The 15339-nt window shown below is 56.5% G+C and overlaps 2 protein-coding genes across 4 annotated transcripts in view; one reads left to right on the forward strand and one right to left on the reverse strand.

Annotated features, from left to right (window-relative positions):
* Window positions 1–15339, forward strand: part of rgs3a (regulator of G protein signaling 3a) — a 322617-nt gene that overhangs the window by 165174 nt on the left and 142104 nt on the right. The gene's annotated exons all lie outside the window — the stretch shown is intronic.
* On the reverse strand, window positions 1721–6091 carry LOC144996400 (uncharacterized). Its single transcript, XM_078955858.1, has 3 exons — window positions 4082–6091; window positions 3049–4001; window positions 1721–2961 (listed from the first exon to the last, which is right to left on the reverse strand). Exons 1-3 carry the CDS (start codon window positions 5500–5502, stop codon window positions 2183–2185), a joined length of 3153 nt encoding a protein of 1050 aa, XP_078811984.1. The 5' UTR covers window positions 5503–6091; the 3' UTR covers window positions 1721–2182.

Below are 15339 nucleotides of genomic sequence, written 5' to 3' on the forward strand. Positions count from 1 at the left end.
CTGTACATCCCCAACCTGTACATGAAGGACGTGCGAGGGGGAGACGTGCACCTGGAGGGCCGCGGAGGGCCGTACGAAATGGTGATTGCGGACGCCTTCAACGGCTTCTGCCCCGAGTCTGACAGCGCGTGCGGCTACCGCCGGCCGTACATCTTTACCACCGGGCGGTCCCAGAGCCTGCAGGGCCTGACGGGCGAGGTGCCGTTGGATCCCCTCATGCGCTCCGAGGCCTACACATGCATGCCCACTCTGCTCAGGCCCTTCAGCTCTGCGCTGAGGCCACGAGGCAGACGCAGAGGTGACGGCGAAGAGGAGAGCAACCACAGCATCTTCTGCGAAGCACTGCACGCGGCGGAGTTCGAAAAGAGCGTGCTGAATCACGTGGGGGACCTCTTCAAGGACACCACGGAGAGAGCGAACGGGAACAAGCGGGCCACCGACATCATGCAGCCCTCTCTCGGGGTGGCTTTCTGTGGTACTTACAGCATCGGGACGACCTCGGACAGGAGGCTCATGATAGCCTGCGACCCGACGGGTCGCGAGCCCCTGGTCGACAGGCTCGCGCCCAGAATCAGTGGCACAGGCTTGTTTGCTTGCAACCCCATGCAGACAACCGCTCGATTGATAGCTCCCATATTTAGCAGGATATTCGAGAGCCCCAACCATGGGCGCAGACTGCACGTGTGAGGGAGTTGAAGGGGGGAAATGAAATACGAGCGACACGTGCATGAGAAAGGAAGGAGAAGAAGTAGCCGGGAGGAAGGATGCCTCGACCGAGAGGAACCAGCTTTACGCGCAAGGTGGCCCGAGGACTTTGGGCCTTTGTGGAATTCGTGCTTTTGTGCGGGGCCAATTTCTTCGTCACCCTCTTCATGCACCCCATTGACCGCGAACGTGCTGTCGCGTTGATAAGGAAAAGGGAGGAGGCCGAAGTGGACGCCGCCATCAACACAGTGGCTAGGTCCATTACGGGTCTGGACGTGAACATAGAAATGATCAAGGGGATCATCGGTTCCGAGTCTTGCGACAGGGCATTGTCCGCCGAGTACGTGAATGAGCTGCGCTCGGCCGAGACTCAGAGGGACCAGCTGCGCTACATGCTGATGGCGCTCAGGGGCAGGATCGACGCGGTCAGGCTGGTGGGCGCGGTGGACACTCTGTCAGACAGTGTGGGGCTTCAACTCAATGCTTCGGCCAAGATAAACAGGACGGTGCTCGCGTTGAACCTCCACAGAGATCTCGACGACAAGAGGGAACCGGTGTCTCAACTTACAGTAGAAGACGCCAGCAGGGCGTACGAAGATGGCCAGCTTACTCAGAGGCACCCTCACGGGCTCGTGTGACTGCCGTTAAACTGGGTAGCCCCGCTTTGGTTTTCTGATGGGGAACGCACATCAATTCATCGCGGAAGGAAGAAAGGCTCGGATTGTTGAGTTGTCTGGTTTCTTTTTTTTTTTATCATTCTTTGTCTTACTGGCCTTTGTATAAAAGCGTGCATCTCCTTCGCTGTGCTGCCTTTTTGTGTTCTGTTTGTATTGTTTTTTAATGCAACAGCGTTTTTGACTGTCTGTTTGTGTCTTTTTTATTATTATTATTCTTTGTCTTACTGGCCTTTGTATAAAAGCGTGCATCTCCTTCGCTGTGCTGCCTTTTTGTGTTCTGTTTGTATTGTTTTTTAATTCAACGGCGTTTTTTGACTCTCTGTTTGTGTCGATCTGAATAAAATATATTCTGAAAACACAACTGCTTGACTCGTTTCCATATTCTGTTTGGCCAATAAATGTAGAGAGAGGAGCTGTAAGAATACAGGAGGCCTACTTTAATCAACAGCAAAATGAATTTATTCAAAGTACAAAATGAAAATACATCTTACATTTCAAGAGGGTACAGTTCATGTGATTGGATTGCAGGCTATGAAAAAAAAAATGCATGAGGTAGAAAGACAACCACGCAAGCCTTGGCTGTTTCAATGATAGTCGCAAGGAATTAAATCTGCTTGTCGAAAGAAAATTCTAGATAACTGTGGTAAAGAAAACAAATTGTAAAAGAGTAAAGCGAAGCACTTCGAAGACATTTCATATGCAGTCATATGCCACACACCTTTTCTGTTTCTACAAATATACAATATAAAAAAAAAAAAAAAAAGATGATGAAATGATGTGAACATTGTGAGCAAAAATGTTCATATGTAGACATTTCTGTCACCTTCGTAGCAAATGGGTCGGGTCACCGTATTTCCAGTCTCAGAGTTACGGTGGCAGTTGCTGAACTCCTCTGCCACGTTCATGTAAAGCGTTTGGGATTCGCAGCAAGACAGCGGTCGGTAGTCGAACAGAGCGGCCGCAGCTGCATTCTTAGCTGAAAACACATCTGCGTCCAAGGCGAAGGGTCGTACCCTCTTGTGAACGTAGCTGGGATCAGCTTTCTCCATTCCGCTTCGGAGGGCAAGCTCAGCGATGGTTTGAACGATGGTGGGTCCCTCCAGCGGCTGGCAGTCCAAGACCGTGTGGATTTCCCTTTCCAAGCCCTCGCCGCCTTCCCTGGAGTGGTACTGCACGGTGAACCACGTGCGCAGGAGGAAAATCATCCTCTTGAACTCGACCTCGGACACCGTCCCCCTCAAAGAACTGTCGATCAGTGGCAGGACTCTCATGCTCCCACCCTGGTACACTTTGGTGGTGCACCACGCTGCCAAGATGATCTGTTCCTTCAGCACGAAACAGCACCAGTGAAAGTAATGCACGCCCATGTCCACGTCGAACAGCCGCGGCAGGTGCACGTCGGGCCTGATGGCCGCCTGGGTGCTCTCCGGGCACCATTTCCCCACAAGCACGCGGTCCCAAAACCCCGGGATGTGTGGCATGCAAACGTATCTGTAGGCATCATACTCAGGCAAGAGCTTATTTTCCCAGTAGGCGAAAGACATGTCGTTTGCTGGATTCTTTATCAGGGTCTGGAACGCTGCGTATAAAGGAGAGAAAACGGAGAAACTAAAGTCAGACTCCTGAAGCTGTGCAAGGTCCAGGTGCGAGAGGGTGTGCGACTTACCTCGCTTAAGTTCCTCTTTACTGGGCGACCCTTCGGCCAACATCCTTTCGACACATTCCTCAGTTTCGATCCCCGTCATGAAGCGGTCGCGACCTTCTCGCTCGAGATCCCAAACTCCTACGGCCTCCATCCCCGGCATGTCAGCCAGCGCGTTCGCCGTGGCATTCACCGTTCCGTGTTCGGAGATGACCCAGTGCTTTCGGCAGCCTCCCTGCGCTCTGAAGCACAGCGTGCACAGGACGCATCCGCAGAGGCACTGCATGGGTCGATTGAGTTGCAGGAGATACCCGCGGCACACTGGCGCGCGGTTGAAGACCCGGCTGCAAGATTGACAAGTGACGAAACCTTCGAGCGTGGACAGAGGGACGCTGGGAATCCCGTCCCACTGGCACGGTCTCACGCTGTCTTTCGGGCTTCCGCGCACAAGTTCCCCGTCTTGACGCATCCTGGACTTCTGTTGGTTTGACTCGACGATCAGACAGGCTTGCTCTCTCTGGACCCCCGCAGACTCGCTATGGAGCACAGCGCCAAGCTCATGCTTCTGTGGCTCTACGTCCGGCTGGGAGCTCAGGATTCCATCCCCTACGTCGTCGACAGCGTCAATGGCGTCGATGGTTTTGATGGCGTTGAGAACACCGAGAGCGCCGTTAGGCATCCCGGGTGGCGGTAAGCAAAGCCCCTCCATGTTCACAAACCCTTGGGGCAGTTCAGAGCTGGGAAACTGAAACGGCTCTGCCGAAGACGAAGCGAGCGGAGGAGGAACCTGGAAACCCTTTAGGGATTCCGGTGGGTGCGTCAAGATGTCGTCAGGGTACGTGACCAAGTTGATGTCGTCGTATGCTTTCGTCTGGCTGCTCTGAGAAAGCACGGCATCGTGCTCTTCCTCCAGCCTCAGCATCTTCTCCACGTACTCCGCGTCCCCAACTGCCGTGGTGAAATAACTCGAGGAGATCCTGGAAAATTGACACAAACTTCAACTTGTGAATATCACCCTTAGACCTAGCGTGGAGCCAGGATCGATTGGAATACGTACGTCTCGCCGCCTATGCTGTGAATGGCGGCGCGTAGCTCGTCCTCCGTCTTGCTCGCAACCTCGATGACTTCCCCTGACGACTGGACCTCGATCTCCTCTGGGCGAAGGGAGCGTGCGCTCTCCGTGTCGCAACTTTTCTCCGTCACCTCCAACGCTTCCAACGGGCTCGTTGGGGATGCCGCAGGTGGCTCAGGGTGGCGGAGGTGGCCTGCTTTCCCCTCGGGTTGGTGTTCAATGCCTCTAGTTCCCGGCTCATACACGACTACGTCGCGAAACGCTTCATTTCTAGCACCCAGGCAGAGAGGTTTGCCGCGGGCATCTTCTGCCTCGTCTTCAGTTTCCTCCAGGGAGGCCGCCTCATTCTCTACGGCCCCCTGACTCTTTTCCTCCTCGTCCTCGTCCGAGACGCTGACGTAGAACGGGCTGCACTCGCTCTTTCTGGCCTCGCCCTGGTCTTTGCGAATCTCGCCAATCTCAGATTCGCCCTCACTGGAATCGCTTTCGCTGGAGCTGTCTTCCTTTGTCAAGCTAGACTCCGATCTCCAAGACCTAGCCGCGGTTCCTCGCGCCCTGAAACGGCCTCCATGTGCGGACGTCGATTGCCAGCTTTTGGCGTGAGGAACAGCCCAGCGAACCCCCTTTCTCGTTCCATTGTGAACCTCACCGGCATCCGCATCAAAGTCTGACTGTTCTTCCATGGTGGGTGTCTCTGGCTCGGCCCTCCTTTTCGCAGGCCATGTCTCGGATTTAATCCTGCGAGGGCTAAGGCTAGGGTCCCGCCTGCGTTTGATCTTCTCACTCTGGTGATGTTTGTTACTGCCTCTGTTTCGTTCACAACCCTCGGCAGGGCTTAACCCTCTTCGGCTGGGCGCGTGCTCAGAGTTTCGCTCCCTTCCAACCTGCGCCCTGCCTGTCGGGTAGAGAGGAGGTTGGCTGACGATAGGGACGCGTCTGAGGACGCGTTTGCATCCGCTTCCTCGAGTCCCATCGTGAATTCCGTCCCTCCGGCCTTGACCAGCAATGTTGCCCTCGGCCCACTCGGACATCTGGTCGAGCCGGTTTTGCTTCCTCCTTATTCTCTCATTTTCGTACCTTCTCCTTTGCTGCAGGTTGCGCAGGGGAGAAGGCATGATGTATCTGCCTTGGCCTCCGCAGATCCATCTCTGCTCAGGCTGGGTCATCCTCTGCATCTCTTTGTTCTTACACTCCGCCGACGTCTCTTTCCTCGTGCTCCGACCTTTGTTAAAACAGAGAGGCGAGTTCCATCCAGATGCTGAGGGGTGAATCTCTCGAGTGTTCCTGTATGAGCGAACACTGGTGTCTGCGGTCCATCCTCTGTGATCAACCCTGGCAGAACCTACATGGCTCCTCCTTGACTGTCTCAGAGTATCAGCCACTGAAGAATTTTTCACTCCGCTCATTGTTGCGCTTTTCGTATCACCATCACTGAGCCTCACCTTCCCTTAGAGCGTAGGACCTCCACTCACAGCTTACAACGAGAAGTGTCTGGGTCAGACGAGAAGTCTCTGGGTCCGATGGGAGTTGTCAGAGTCAGACATATGTTCACAGGGCGTGACCAATGCAAACAGCTACTGACTGCCACTCGCCTCCTCCGCCCCTGCTTCAAAACGGCCGACTGTAGCTTTTAGAATCCGGCCGATGCTCACAGAAACTGTCTGCTACACTCTGTCACTGTTCCACCTCCCGAGCCTCCATGCAATGCTCAAAGAGGCAGACTGTGATGAAAGGAGGGGAGGGAAAAAGGAAGCTCGTAGGTTGATTAGGGGAAAGAAGTTATGGAGGTGCAGGGGGTAAAGCATAGAGGTGGAGGGTTGGGAGGAGCGATGGAAGCCCATGCTGTGTGCATAGAAACAATAAGTCAGAGGAGATGGAATTTTTGTCCATAAAGTTAATTTAGATGAGTGCAACTGCTTGTGAACACAGAGGTTTTTTTTTTAAATGTATTTCTTTTCTTAAAGTTGTAGCTCATCAACCTCTCCCTTTCCCATCCCAGAGATCAGGGCAAATGAAGCAAGGCGCACAAAACAACAGTTTGATGGTTTATTTTCTGACAAAGAAGGAGGAAAAGTGTATTTTCACTGAGACGAAGTGCAAGCTCTGTTTTATGGGTGTCAAGGAAATAAAATAAAAAATGCTTCGAAGCAATTGGAAACAATTTGTGAACTGTTTTATTTCGCAGCGTTCATTGCAGACGGGACCAAGCATTTTAAAGAATGTCAGAAACAAATTACATCCTCCTTGTTCAAGGGATGGTGCGCATACAGTACACAAAACGAAATCACGAAATAAATAACACGTCCAATCCCACTACACAAACTACAGCATCTTAGTCCTCCTCAGCTTTGCGGATCTGGGGATCGCAGGCCCTGCTCCACATCCCCCTCCGCAAAACACCAAGTAGACAATCCCAGCAGAAAGTGCTCCGCACCAGGTCGTGAGAAGGCCCATCGAAATCCATAAAGCTGAGCTGCTAGCGAACCCCGACAGCCAGCCTCCCAAAGACACTCTTCCAACCGTGATCTCGCTGTACTTGGTGTCAAAATATCTCAGGTCTCTGGTGATGTTGTTCAGATTTTGACGCACAGATAACAGGTTCAACGTTGTGTTCACGACTTCGAGCAGCTCCATTCCGGGAGTCCCGGGCAGAGTCTCTTTCAGCAGGTCCGCAAAAGACACAGGTCCTTCAGAAATGTGCGGTCCGGAGAAAGGCTTCAGCGGGGGAGATTCGATCTCGACTGTGACTGACCCTTCCATCCAAGTCACCTTGTTGTTACGGTAACAGATGTTTCTGTGGCACTCACCGCACACGGTCTTGCATTCCGAGGGATCCTTGACGCACCTCCTGTACCTTTCGTGAAGCTCGGGCTTCCTGCAGTACTTGCCGTAGCACTCGGACGGCTCATAGAACCGTCCGTCTATGAGCCAGACTTTGTAGTCGGGCCAACAGGGGATGCCGTCGTTGCTCATTTTGGGTATGGGTATGATCCCTCGGACCACGGCGCGCTCCACAGCGTTCGGCACTGAGTGCACGATGAACAGCTTTCGGTTTCTGTACAGGGCCGCACCCACGGTGGGAAACTCGGACAGACCCGGGTGATCGCGCATCACGGACATGCCGCTCGGGCAGCTCCCCGAGCGCTTAGAAGCGATTTGCCTCAGACAGTTTTCTACCCCCCTGGCCATGAACTTTGTGTGCATGGCAGCCTGCGTCATCTGATGGGTCACGCTCTGCATCTGAGCGTACCACATCTGGTAGCTGGTCATCACAGAAAACTTGACGTTGGTGTCTCGCAGGGCCGCCTCGGTGTTCCTCTTCATGGCGTCTCTGAGGAGTCCGAAGTTTTTGTTGGCTATGTCCGTGTTTCTCTTCATCTTCCTCTCCTGTTCGTCTATCCTGCCGTCCATCATCGCCAAGTTCGCGTCCAGTCTGTTGCTCACCTCTACCAGTTGCCCTGAGATCCCCGTGAAGGCGTTCTTCATCGAGTCCATCTGGGCTTCCAGGTGGTCCACTCTGTTGGAAACGTGAATCGCCAGACCCAGGGCGGCTCCTCCGAGTATCACGCCTGTGAACCTCTTGCGCCTCGTCGAGCGGCGTTGCTCGGGTCGGTCGAGCGCCGGGAAGGGCGCGTTATCGGGCAGAGCGTACCCCGAAGCCTTGCGCTCCTGCGAGGCCAACTCCTCCAGGCCCTCTCTCATCAGGTCTCCGGCCCTGCGGGCGTCGTTGGTGATTTCGTGTGCCGAATCGCACAGCTTGCCGTAGTCTCTCCGGCAGCTGTCGTCTCCTCCACAGACCGAGATCAGGCAGGGCTTGAGGGCGCTCACATCGTAGTTCACGCAGCTCACGTTCAGGTTGATGTAGTCCAGGCCCGGGGTGAAGTTGGAAACAAAGTGGAAGGCCTCTGCCGGCTTCATGATCGACCCGTTATCGTAATCCACCGCCAGCTTGTCCACCGCGAATCCGTCGTCCACTGAAACCAGGTTGAGGATCTGGGAGCTCTCTCCCGTGTTGTGCGTTGTGCACACTTTGCTCACGGGCGGAGCGTACTCAACAAATCTTTTCGTGTCCAGGATTCCCACCATGTAGTGTCTCGGGTCAGTCGTGGGCATCATGGTGTTGATGTTTATCGCGACCTGCGGCGGGCGATCCGACGACTCGGCCGTCTCGACCGGTTCCCCGGGAGTGCACGACTCCATCGAGTACACGTTCCCGATGTAGATCCTGTCGTAGCTGGTGGCGAACATTTCCCTGTGCGGCTCCTTGAAAACCCCGAGCGCTCCGTGGACAGCCACGAGGCCGGGGCATACGAGAGTGTGGCTCAGACCCACGTTGTAACAGGGATCCAGGGAGCTCTTGGAACCCGACGCCGGGTCTTTGTACTCGCTCTCCGGGATGGTGATCACCACGTCGTCCAGCTGGGACAGCTCGGACAGCTCGCCCAGGTAGGACGGTGGTGGGGGGATCGAGGCAGACCTCGCGAACCTCAACGGCTTCGCGCCAGAAAAGGGCTTTGCGGGGGTGGTCTCTGTGGTGGATATCCCAGCGGCCATCTGTTGCCTCTTCCAGTCCTTCAGCCTGTGCACGGCCGAGGCGATGCCCAGTATTGCGGGGGTGTCTGGACGCACGCCGCGTTTGAAGTCAGAGTCCACGGGGGCTATCACGAACTGGTTCACCCCGAAGGCCACGGCCACGAGTTCTGGAAATCGCTTTAGGGTCTCGAACGACGTCGAAGACACGGTCATGTTCACCATCACCCCCCTGCCCCAGACCGTGGCTGTGGAGCCCGAGCAGCACTTGGTGTTGAGGTCTTCCTCGCACTTGAGCGCGGTGTTGGTCTCCAGGTCCGCTAAAGGCAGACCGGCCGAGACCTCCCACCTTCCCGCGTTTGTGCCCTCCAGGGAGCTGAGCTTCAGGGCTCCGGTGAGGGACAGAGTGAAGATGATCCTGTTCGCTCTGACTCCTCTCCTCAGCAGAGTCATGAGGTAGGGAACCACAGCGTAGTGGTTTCCTTCATCGTTATAGCCGCTCGGGCTCACCCACACGTTCTGACAGTGCCTGGGATCCTTCGTGTCCGCGCGGCCCCGCGGCGTCACGAACGCCTCAAACTCGGCCAGATCTGAGAAGTCGGTCTTTGCCAGCAGCCCGCGAGACGCAGGAAGGCCGAGGAACACCTTGCGGATGCCTCGTCCGTGCAGGGCGGATGCCGCGAGGTTTGCAGCTCTGCCGAACTGGTCTCTTTCCCAGTGTGACTTGGAGCAGTCCGTCAGCCCCCATCGGCTCGCGTCTAAGAGCAAAGCCGTGGATGAGACAGAGAAGCTGGCCTTGGCGAGGGTTTCGGCCAGGGAGGCCAGGACCACGGGGAAGTGTCTTCGATCCGGGGACGCGGGGAGCACGCACTCGTCGAATGGGACCTTCGTCACGATGTGGCCTGCTTGCGCAACGGAGGCGAACAGGTTGGCGTCTAGAGCTAAGGCCAAGTAGCCTCCGATCGAGGAGTACCGAGCACGCCCCACCGAGACGACGGTGGCGTCGCACATGGACGGCCCGACGAAGTCCCTGATCTCCTCGGCCGTCGGCGAGTAATCCGGGCCGCGGGCAGCCTCGTCGAGGCTGGAGACCTCGCACATAGCCAGAGGAGCCGAAGCCGAGCGGTCCCAGTTGGTCAGACCCGGTTTCGCGCGCCCCGACCCGCTCACGCAGAACGTGTTGCCGTTGGACTCGAAACAGTTGTCTCCCAGTTGCAGGTGACAAACGCCGATGTTTTCTGCGTCCCCCAGGCCAACGTACGCCAGCAAGCAGGCGTAGGGCGAGTTACGGATGGCCAGGACGTCCTCCGAGTCTGGCCACCGCCTTTCCGCCTCGGACGCGCGCAGCGTTCTTTTCATGAGCTTGTAGGCCGCGCACTGAGGTCCCGGATCGCACTGGCCTGACGTATTCGTCCCAAAGTAATAGTCTCTGTTGCGAGGGCTGGCGTGTAGCATTGTAGATATCCTGTTCAGCGGGGCGTTCGCAACCACCCGCTCGGAGCACCCGAATCCCCCGGGAACCGGGACGCAGGAGGACCTGTCGAGCTTCTTCACGTAGGCTCCCAGCATCACACCTTCCCTCTGGTACCTGGTCAAGTCATGAGAGCGTCCACGCGTGTCTCTCCACAGGGCGCTGATCCTTCCCGGGCAATAATGCGTACACTCGCCCTTGAGAGCACCTGTCCTGCTCAAAGCGAAACCTGCCTGGCTGGTGCCCGTGCACCAGCCAGTGTGAGAGCCGCAATTTTTCACGGAGATCCACGCGTAAGGAGCGTATCCGTAAGGTTCCGAGTCCGCCGGCGCTTGAGCTCGGACTCGGCAGATAAGCCAGGTGGCCATCGCGGCGAGGAGAGTGACCATGTGGCAACACTTCCAAGGCGGAGACCATGCAAGCTCTTGCGGTCAACCGTGCTCCCTTACGCCCGGGCGTGCGCTAATACCCGAAGGCTCCTGACGCTCGGCCTCGGGCTTTACAGCAGAAGTTGAGAGGAGGGCGGGTCGCCGGAAGCTTTGTCCGAATCGCACTGCCTGCGCTTCATGAGCGACTGGCAGGTGGCGGCCAAGCCTATGAACTGTTTCACCGCGTCGTTGTGAACCTTGGCCACTGCCTGGTCGGGTACAAGGAAAACTCTACCCATGTGGGTGCGCACTCGGTTCATGACGCAAAGGGATGCCTGGCTCGCCAGGGAGTACGAGCCCGAAATCAAGTCCACGGTCATGCTGCGGAGCACCCCGATGACGTTCTCGTCGTCTCTCGCGCAGTGCGCCAAGTGGAGGTTGATCTGCTTCTTTGTGAACGTTCGACGGCACGACTTCAAGTACGGCGCCACCTCTTGCGGCTCGAGCACACCTATGGAGTCCAGGGTGTTTCTGTCCAACCTCTCGCACAGCAAGCACTTGGAGCGCTCCGTTTCGTAACGGAGACTCTGTATCGAGGGGTGCTCCCTGCCACTTATGTTCATGTGAAGCATGGGGTACTGCTTTTGGAGAAATTGATCTGCTTCGCTGACAGCGCGGAATTCACTCTCCATCCCGTCCGCGGACCCGGCCTCTGGAAACATCTGAAAGATGGCCTGGGAGGCCATGCCAGACACGTAGCCCGCTGAATCGCCAGGCGCTCCGTTCTCAGCATTCGGCGAGGGCGGGCCGTCAGGGGCCTGGCGGGGTCTCCCTGCGACCTTGCGGCCTCGATTACTAACCGGGGAGCCCCTCCGCCTCTCGAGCACTACTCCTGCCTGTCCCCTGTCGCCTCCAGCTCTGCGACGCATCGCCCGGCATGAACAGCCCGAGACCTCTCCATCCGAAGGCTGGCAAGGTCCGAGACGAGAGCCCGTGGTCTGCGAAGAGTGAGGAGCCGAGGGCACCATCTGGAGGAGTCTGGGGGGTAATGGAGAGCGACAGGTCGACTGTGCGCGGAGCGCTCTTCTCCCCTGCCAACCAGTGGTTCTGGCGAATCCCTGCGCACAGGCGATGCGTGTTCCGCACGAGCTCGGAGCACGTGATAGCAGTGATAGAACGCGCTAGATGTAAATGGTGCAAACCTACTCAGGGTGGGGCAATGCGCTCCCAGGACGAGTTTGAACGGTCCGGGGCGAGATCCTACTTGCGCGGGACATTTGGACTGTCTCCTGCCAAGGCAGGACGGCTTTCGGAGTTGCTAACAGAGCTTAGGCTTTCGCGCAACGGTCAGGGGAATCGGGTCTTTCCGTTTGCGGGCACACCACCTTACTGCACCGTCGAGAACGTTGTTCACATCTCAGGGCCGGCACTGGAGAGACTCATGGAGTTCGACGACGAGTTTGTCTGGGGGGACAATCTGATCTTCGACACGGTAGCCTGTTCCCGCTCATGCCCCAGATAGCCGAGGAGATAGGCGCCTCGTGCTCGATCGGGGATAGTAGAAAATGCAAAGCTCGGACAGCTGCGGATCGGCCTCGGTCCCTCGGACAGGACCTCTGTTCTGCCTCAAAGGCCAGAGCGTTTATGTGAAGATGTCCAAGGCAGATGTAAAGAGAGCCGTGTTGAGCAAAAGCAGCATGACGCTGGTGGACTACGCCGACAGTTGCGAGTGCGAGGGCGAGAAGTTACGTTCGGACCCCTCTCTCTTTGTGCCGATCTTCTGCAGAGAGTGCTACGGGACCACAACACAGGATTACGATGAGGCTCTGGAGGACATCCTCGCCTGCGGGACGTGTTCGTTCATCGTGGGTGTCTGCAGCGTGTACGGCGCGGACGTGGACGAGATCTACCCAGAGTCAAGGGTCGAGTACTCGGTGGAGAACTTGTTCTCCTTGTCTGGGGCCTGCCACCCACAGCCAGGAAGGGCCGTGTTCATGCACGACGCGGAGAAAGGCATCGGCCGCGTGACGTGCTACTGGCACGTACACAGCAGGTCAGCGGACAAGACGTTTCTGTTTTGCTGCGTGGCCTGCGACAGCACGGAATATACTGCCAGGTTGCTCTCTGAGTTGAGGGAGGACGAGTCGCTGAGCACGGCATTCAGCTTGGGGACGGTGGGAGACAACTCTGTCGGGCCGGTCACGGAGGAGTGCAGCCTGGTGTCGGTGCCCATGCGACCAGCCTGCTTTTGCGTGGTCCTCACCGACAAGGACCTCGTGTCTCGGACCATGACGAGGATGGGCTTTTGCTCCGTGAAAGACAAAGCCCTCGAAGCCGGTCTGCGTCGTGGCAAGGAGGAGAGTACGCGTGAGCCAGAGAGCTCCCTCACTGCGGCGCCGGCCGAGGAGACGGGCCGCGGTGAGCTCCGGGAAAGCGAGAGCGCTGAAGACAGGGTCGAGGTCATGAGACGGCTCATGATCAAGCAGGCGGATGAGATGCGAGCGCTCGAGGACGTCCTAAGAGCAATCAAGGTACAGAACGGAGTTCTCGCACAGAGGTTGAAATCTCCCCAGGACCCTGACACCCTGTTCACGATTCGAGGAGCGGAGGACTTCACGGAGCGCACCGGGGTGAGAAACAGACTATGCGCGGGCGAGGAAGCCCATACTAACGCCATGAGCCCGGACCCGGTAGATCGAGCGTCTGAAAAGGACATGGATGCTCGTGAGGATCAACCGCAACTAGCCTTGTCGAAATACGAACTGGAGGAAGTCAGGGGACTCCTCTCGGCTTCGAGACGGGCTGCAGAGGATCGGGGTCAGAGAATCAGCCCGCTGCGGTACGGTGCCCTGAGGGGAGATCGTCTCGGGGCACGGGGTAGCCCAACTGGGCGAGCTCAGCCCCACCGTCACCGCTACAGCCACAACGACGAAGACAACGAAGACTACGAAGACTACGGCTTCGATTACGAGGACAGATGCAAAGGTGACTTCGGGTCGCAGAGCGGGAAGACGAAGCCCTCGCGAGTCGACTGCCTGACTGATCAACAGAAGAGAGATATAGCGCTGGAGTACAACAGACAAGAGTCTCAAAAAGAAGAGGTCTCGCGGAAAAAGAGGGAGACCATGATCGAAATGATCAGAGCGAGCATGGGCGACATGATCAAGAACGGCATCAAGGACGCGATGCAGCAAGGGCATGTGTTCCCGGCGGCCACAGAAGGGGTCGCGTCACCCGAGGTATCGTTGCACAGCTCAGAGTTGCAGACCATAGCGAGAGATACTCCTTACAACAGGCGGGCTAGAAACTGGGACCGGCAGCAGCAGCCTTCACACGAGAGTACGTCTGTGGATGTCCCCACGCTGCTGAAAGAACTGGAAGAACTGCGAGAGCAATCAGTTACGAGGGCATCGGGAAAGCACAAGGACGTCGAAGACTCGTCTGCCATGGACACAGGAGCCGGCTCACCCCCCAGTGACAGTGCGGAGGCCGCGTGCTGCGTGGGCAGCAACGACATCACTGTGGCGAAGAAGAAGCAGCAGGCCGGTTACGCCCCAAGGTCGTCCGGAGAGGCGCCCAGCAGTTCTGATGCACGAGCGACACTGCGAGAGTTCATCTCGTCGGTCTCAGTGCACAGATGATTCGCAGACGGTTGACTGGCCTTTGCAACCCCAACATGACATGTTGTGTACATTTGCAATTTGTCTGTATGCTTGTGTGACTTGTGTTCTTGCATTTTTGCTGTTTGTTTTTGCAATTACCTGAATTACCTGAATAAAAATCAAAAGCGAAAAAAAAAAAAAATGTGTACTTCATGAATATCATGGGTTTCTGTGCACTTCCGGGCTAGTGTAAGGTAAAGACAGCCTTCTGATTATAGCTTGCAAGCAATTCCAATTCCTTTCTCGGTTTTTGGCATCAGGGTCTGTATAGTTTTCACTAACGAGGAGAATGCGGTTCCAACGTTTTTTGAGAGTGCATCATGGTTTCGAGGGTGGAATCGATCTGCGTTGCCCTCAACCTGCCCGATGTGAAGGTGGCTGGCGTTCAGCGATCGCAACGTTTGGTTCAGGAAGACGTGGGTGATGACTGTGATGCTGTACACATGGGCCCCTCGTCCTGTTGGAAGAGACGTTGCAATAACATGGCCCTCGGCCCTCTCGATTTTAGTTACGTCCCTTCGCAGATGATATCTTCCGAAGTAAAGCAGATTCCGCAGGTGGGAGACCTTTGCGTGTGCCTCGCTCCCGTCGCGGCTCGCGCGGAAGAGTATGCGTCGATAGTGGACCTGTACAACACGTACTGCGTAAAGGGCAGTGCGCAGATGGCCTCGAGGTGCATCGGGAGCTACGCCAGGAACCGAAACGAGCTGTACATCCCAGCGATTCCGATACACGTCTTCGTGTCAGAATGGAACAGGTCCCTAAAACAGTTCCACGACATGATAAGGTGCAACAGGGAATGGTCGAACGCACGCAGTGTTGCCGCTCCTGCGCGGGACCTCAGGACCTCGTTGATGAACAACGTGATCACGCTGACTCTGGGGGACGTGCCCGCTAGAAGTGAGCACCTATGGTACGTTCTGCACTGCATAATTTCCAAACCCTCATTGGTCAAGGAAGCGTTGCAGCTCGTGGGTTGCGTGTCGTCGCGTTCAGGCCCGCTGTATCGCACTGGCGACGTGAACAGTTCGACCGTGCCTTGCAAGAACGGCTCGAGCTCATCCAGGCTGTACCTGATAGCCAAGTCGGCGGCCGGGAAAGACGACACGCCGCTGGGAGAAACCGTCGGGGCGTCTCTCGGTCTGATTTGGGTGTCAAGCGAAGACGAGGTCTTCGATCACTTTCGCAATGTGAGACGCAGCCACTATGTCC

This window comes from Oryzias latipes, chromosome 12 (genome assembly GCF_053564925.1).
Source record: "Oryzias latipes strain Hd-rR chromosome 12, Olatipes_Hd-rR_3.1".
Taxonomy (NCBI): Eukaryota; Metazoa; Chordata; class Actinopteri; order Beloniformes; family Adrianichthyidae; genus Oryzias; species Oryzias latipes.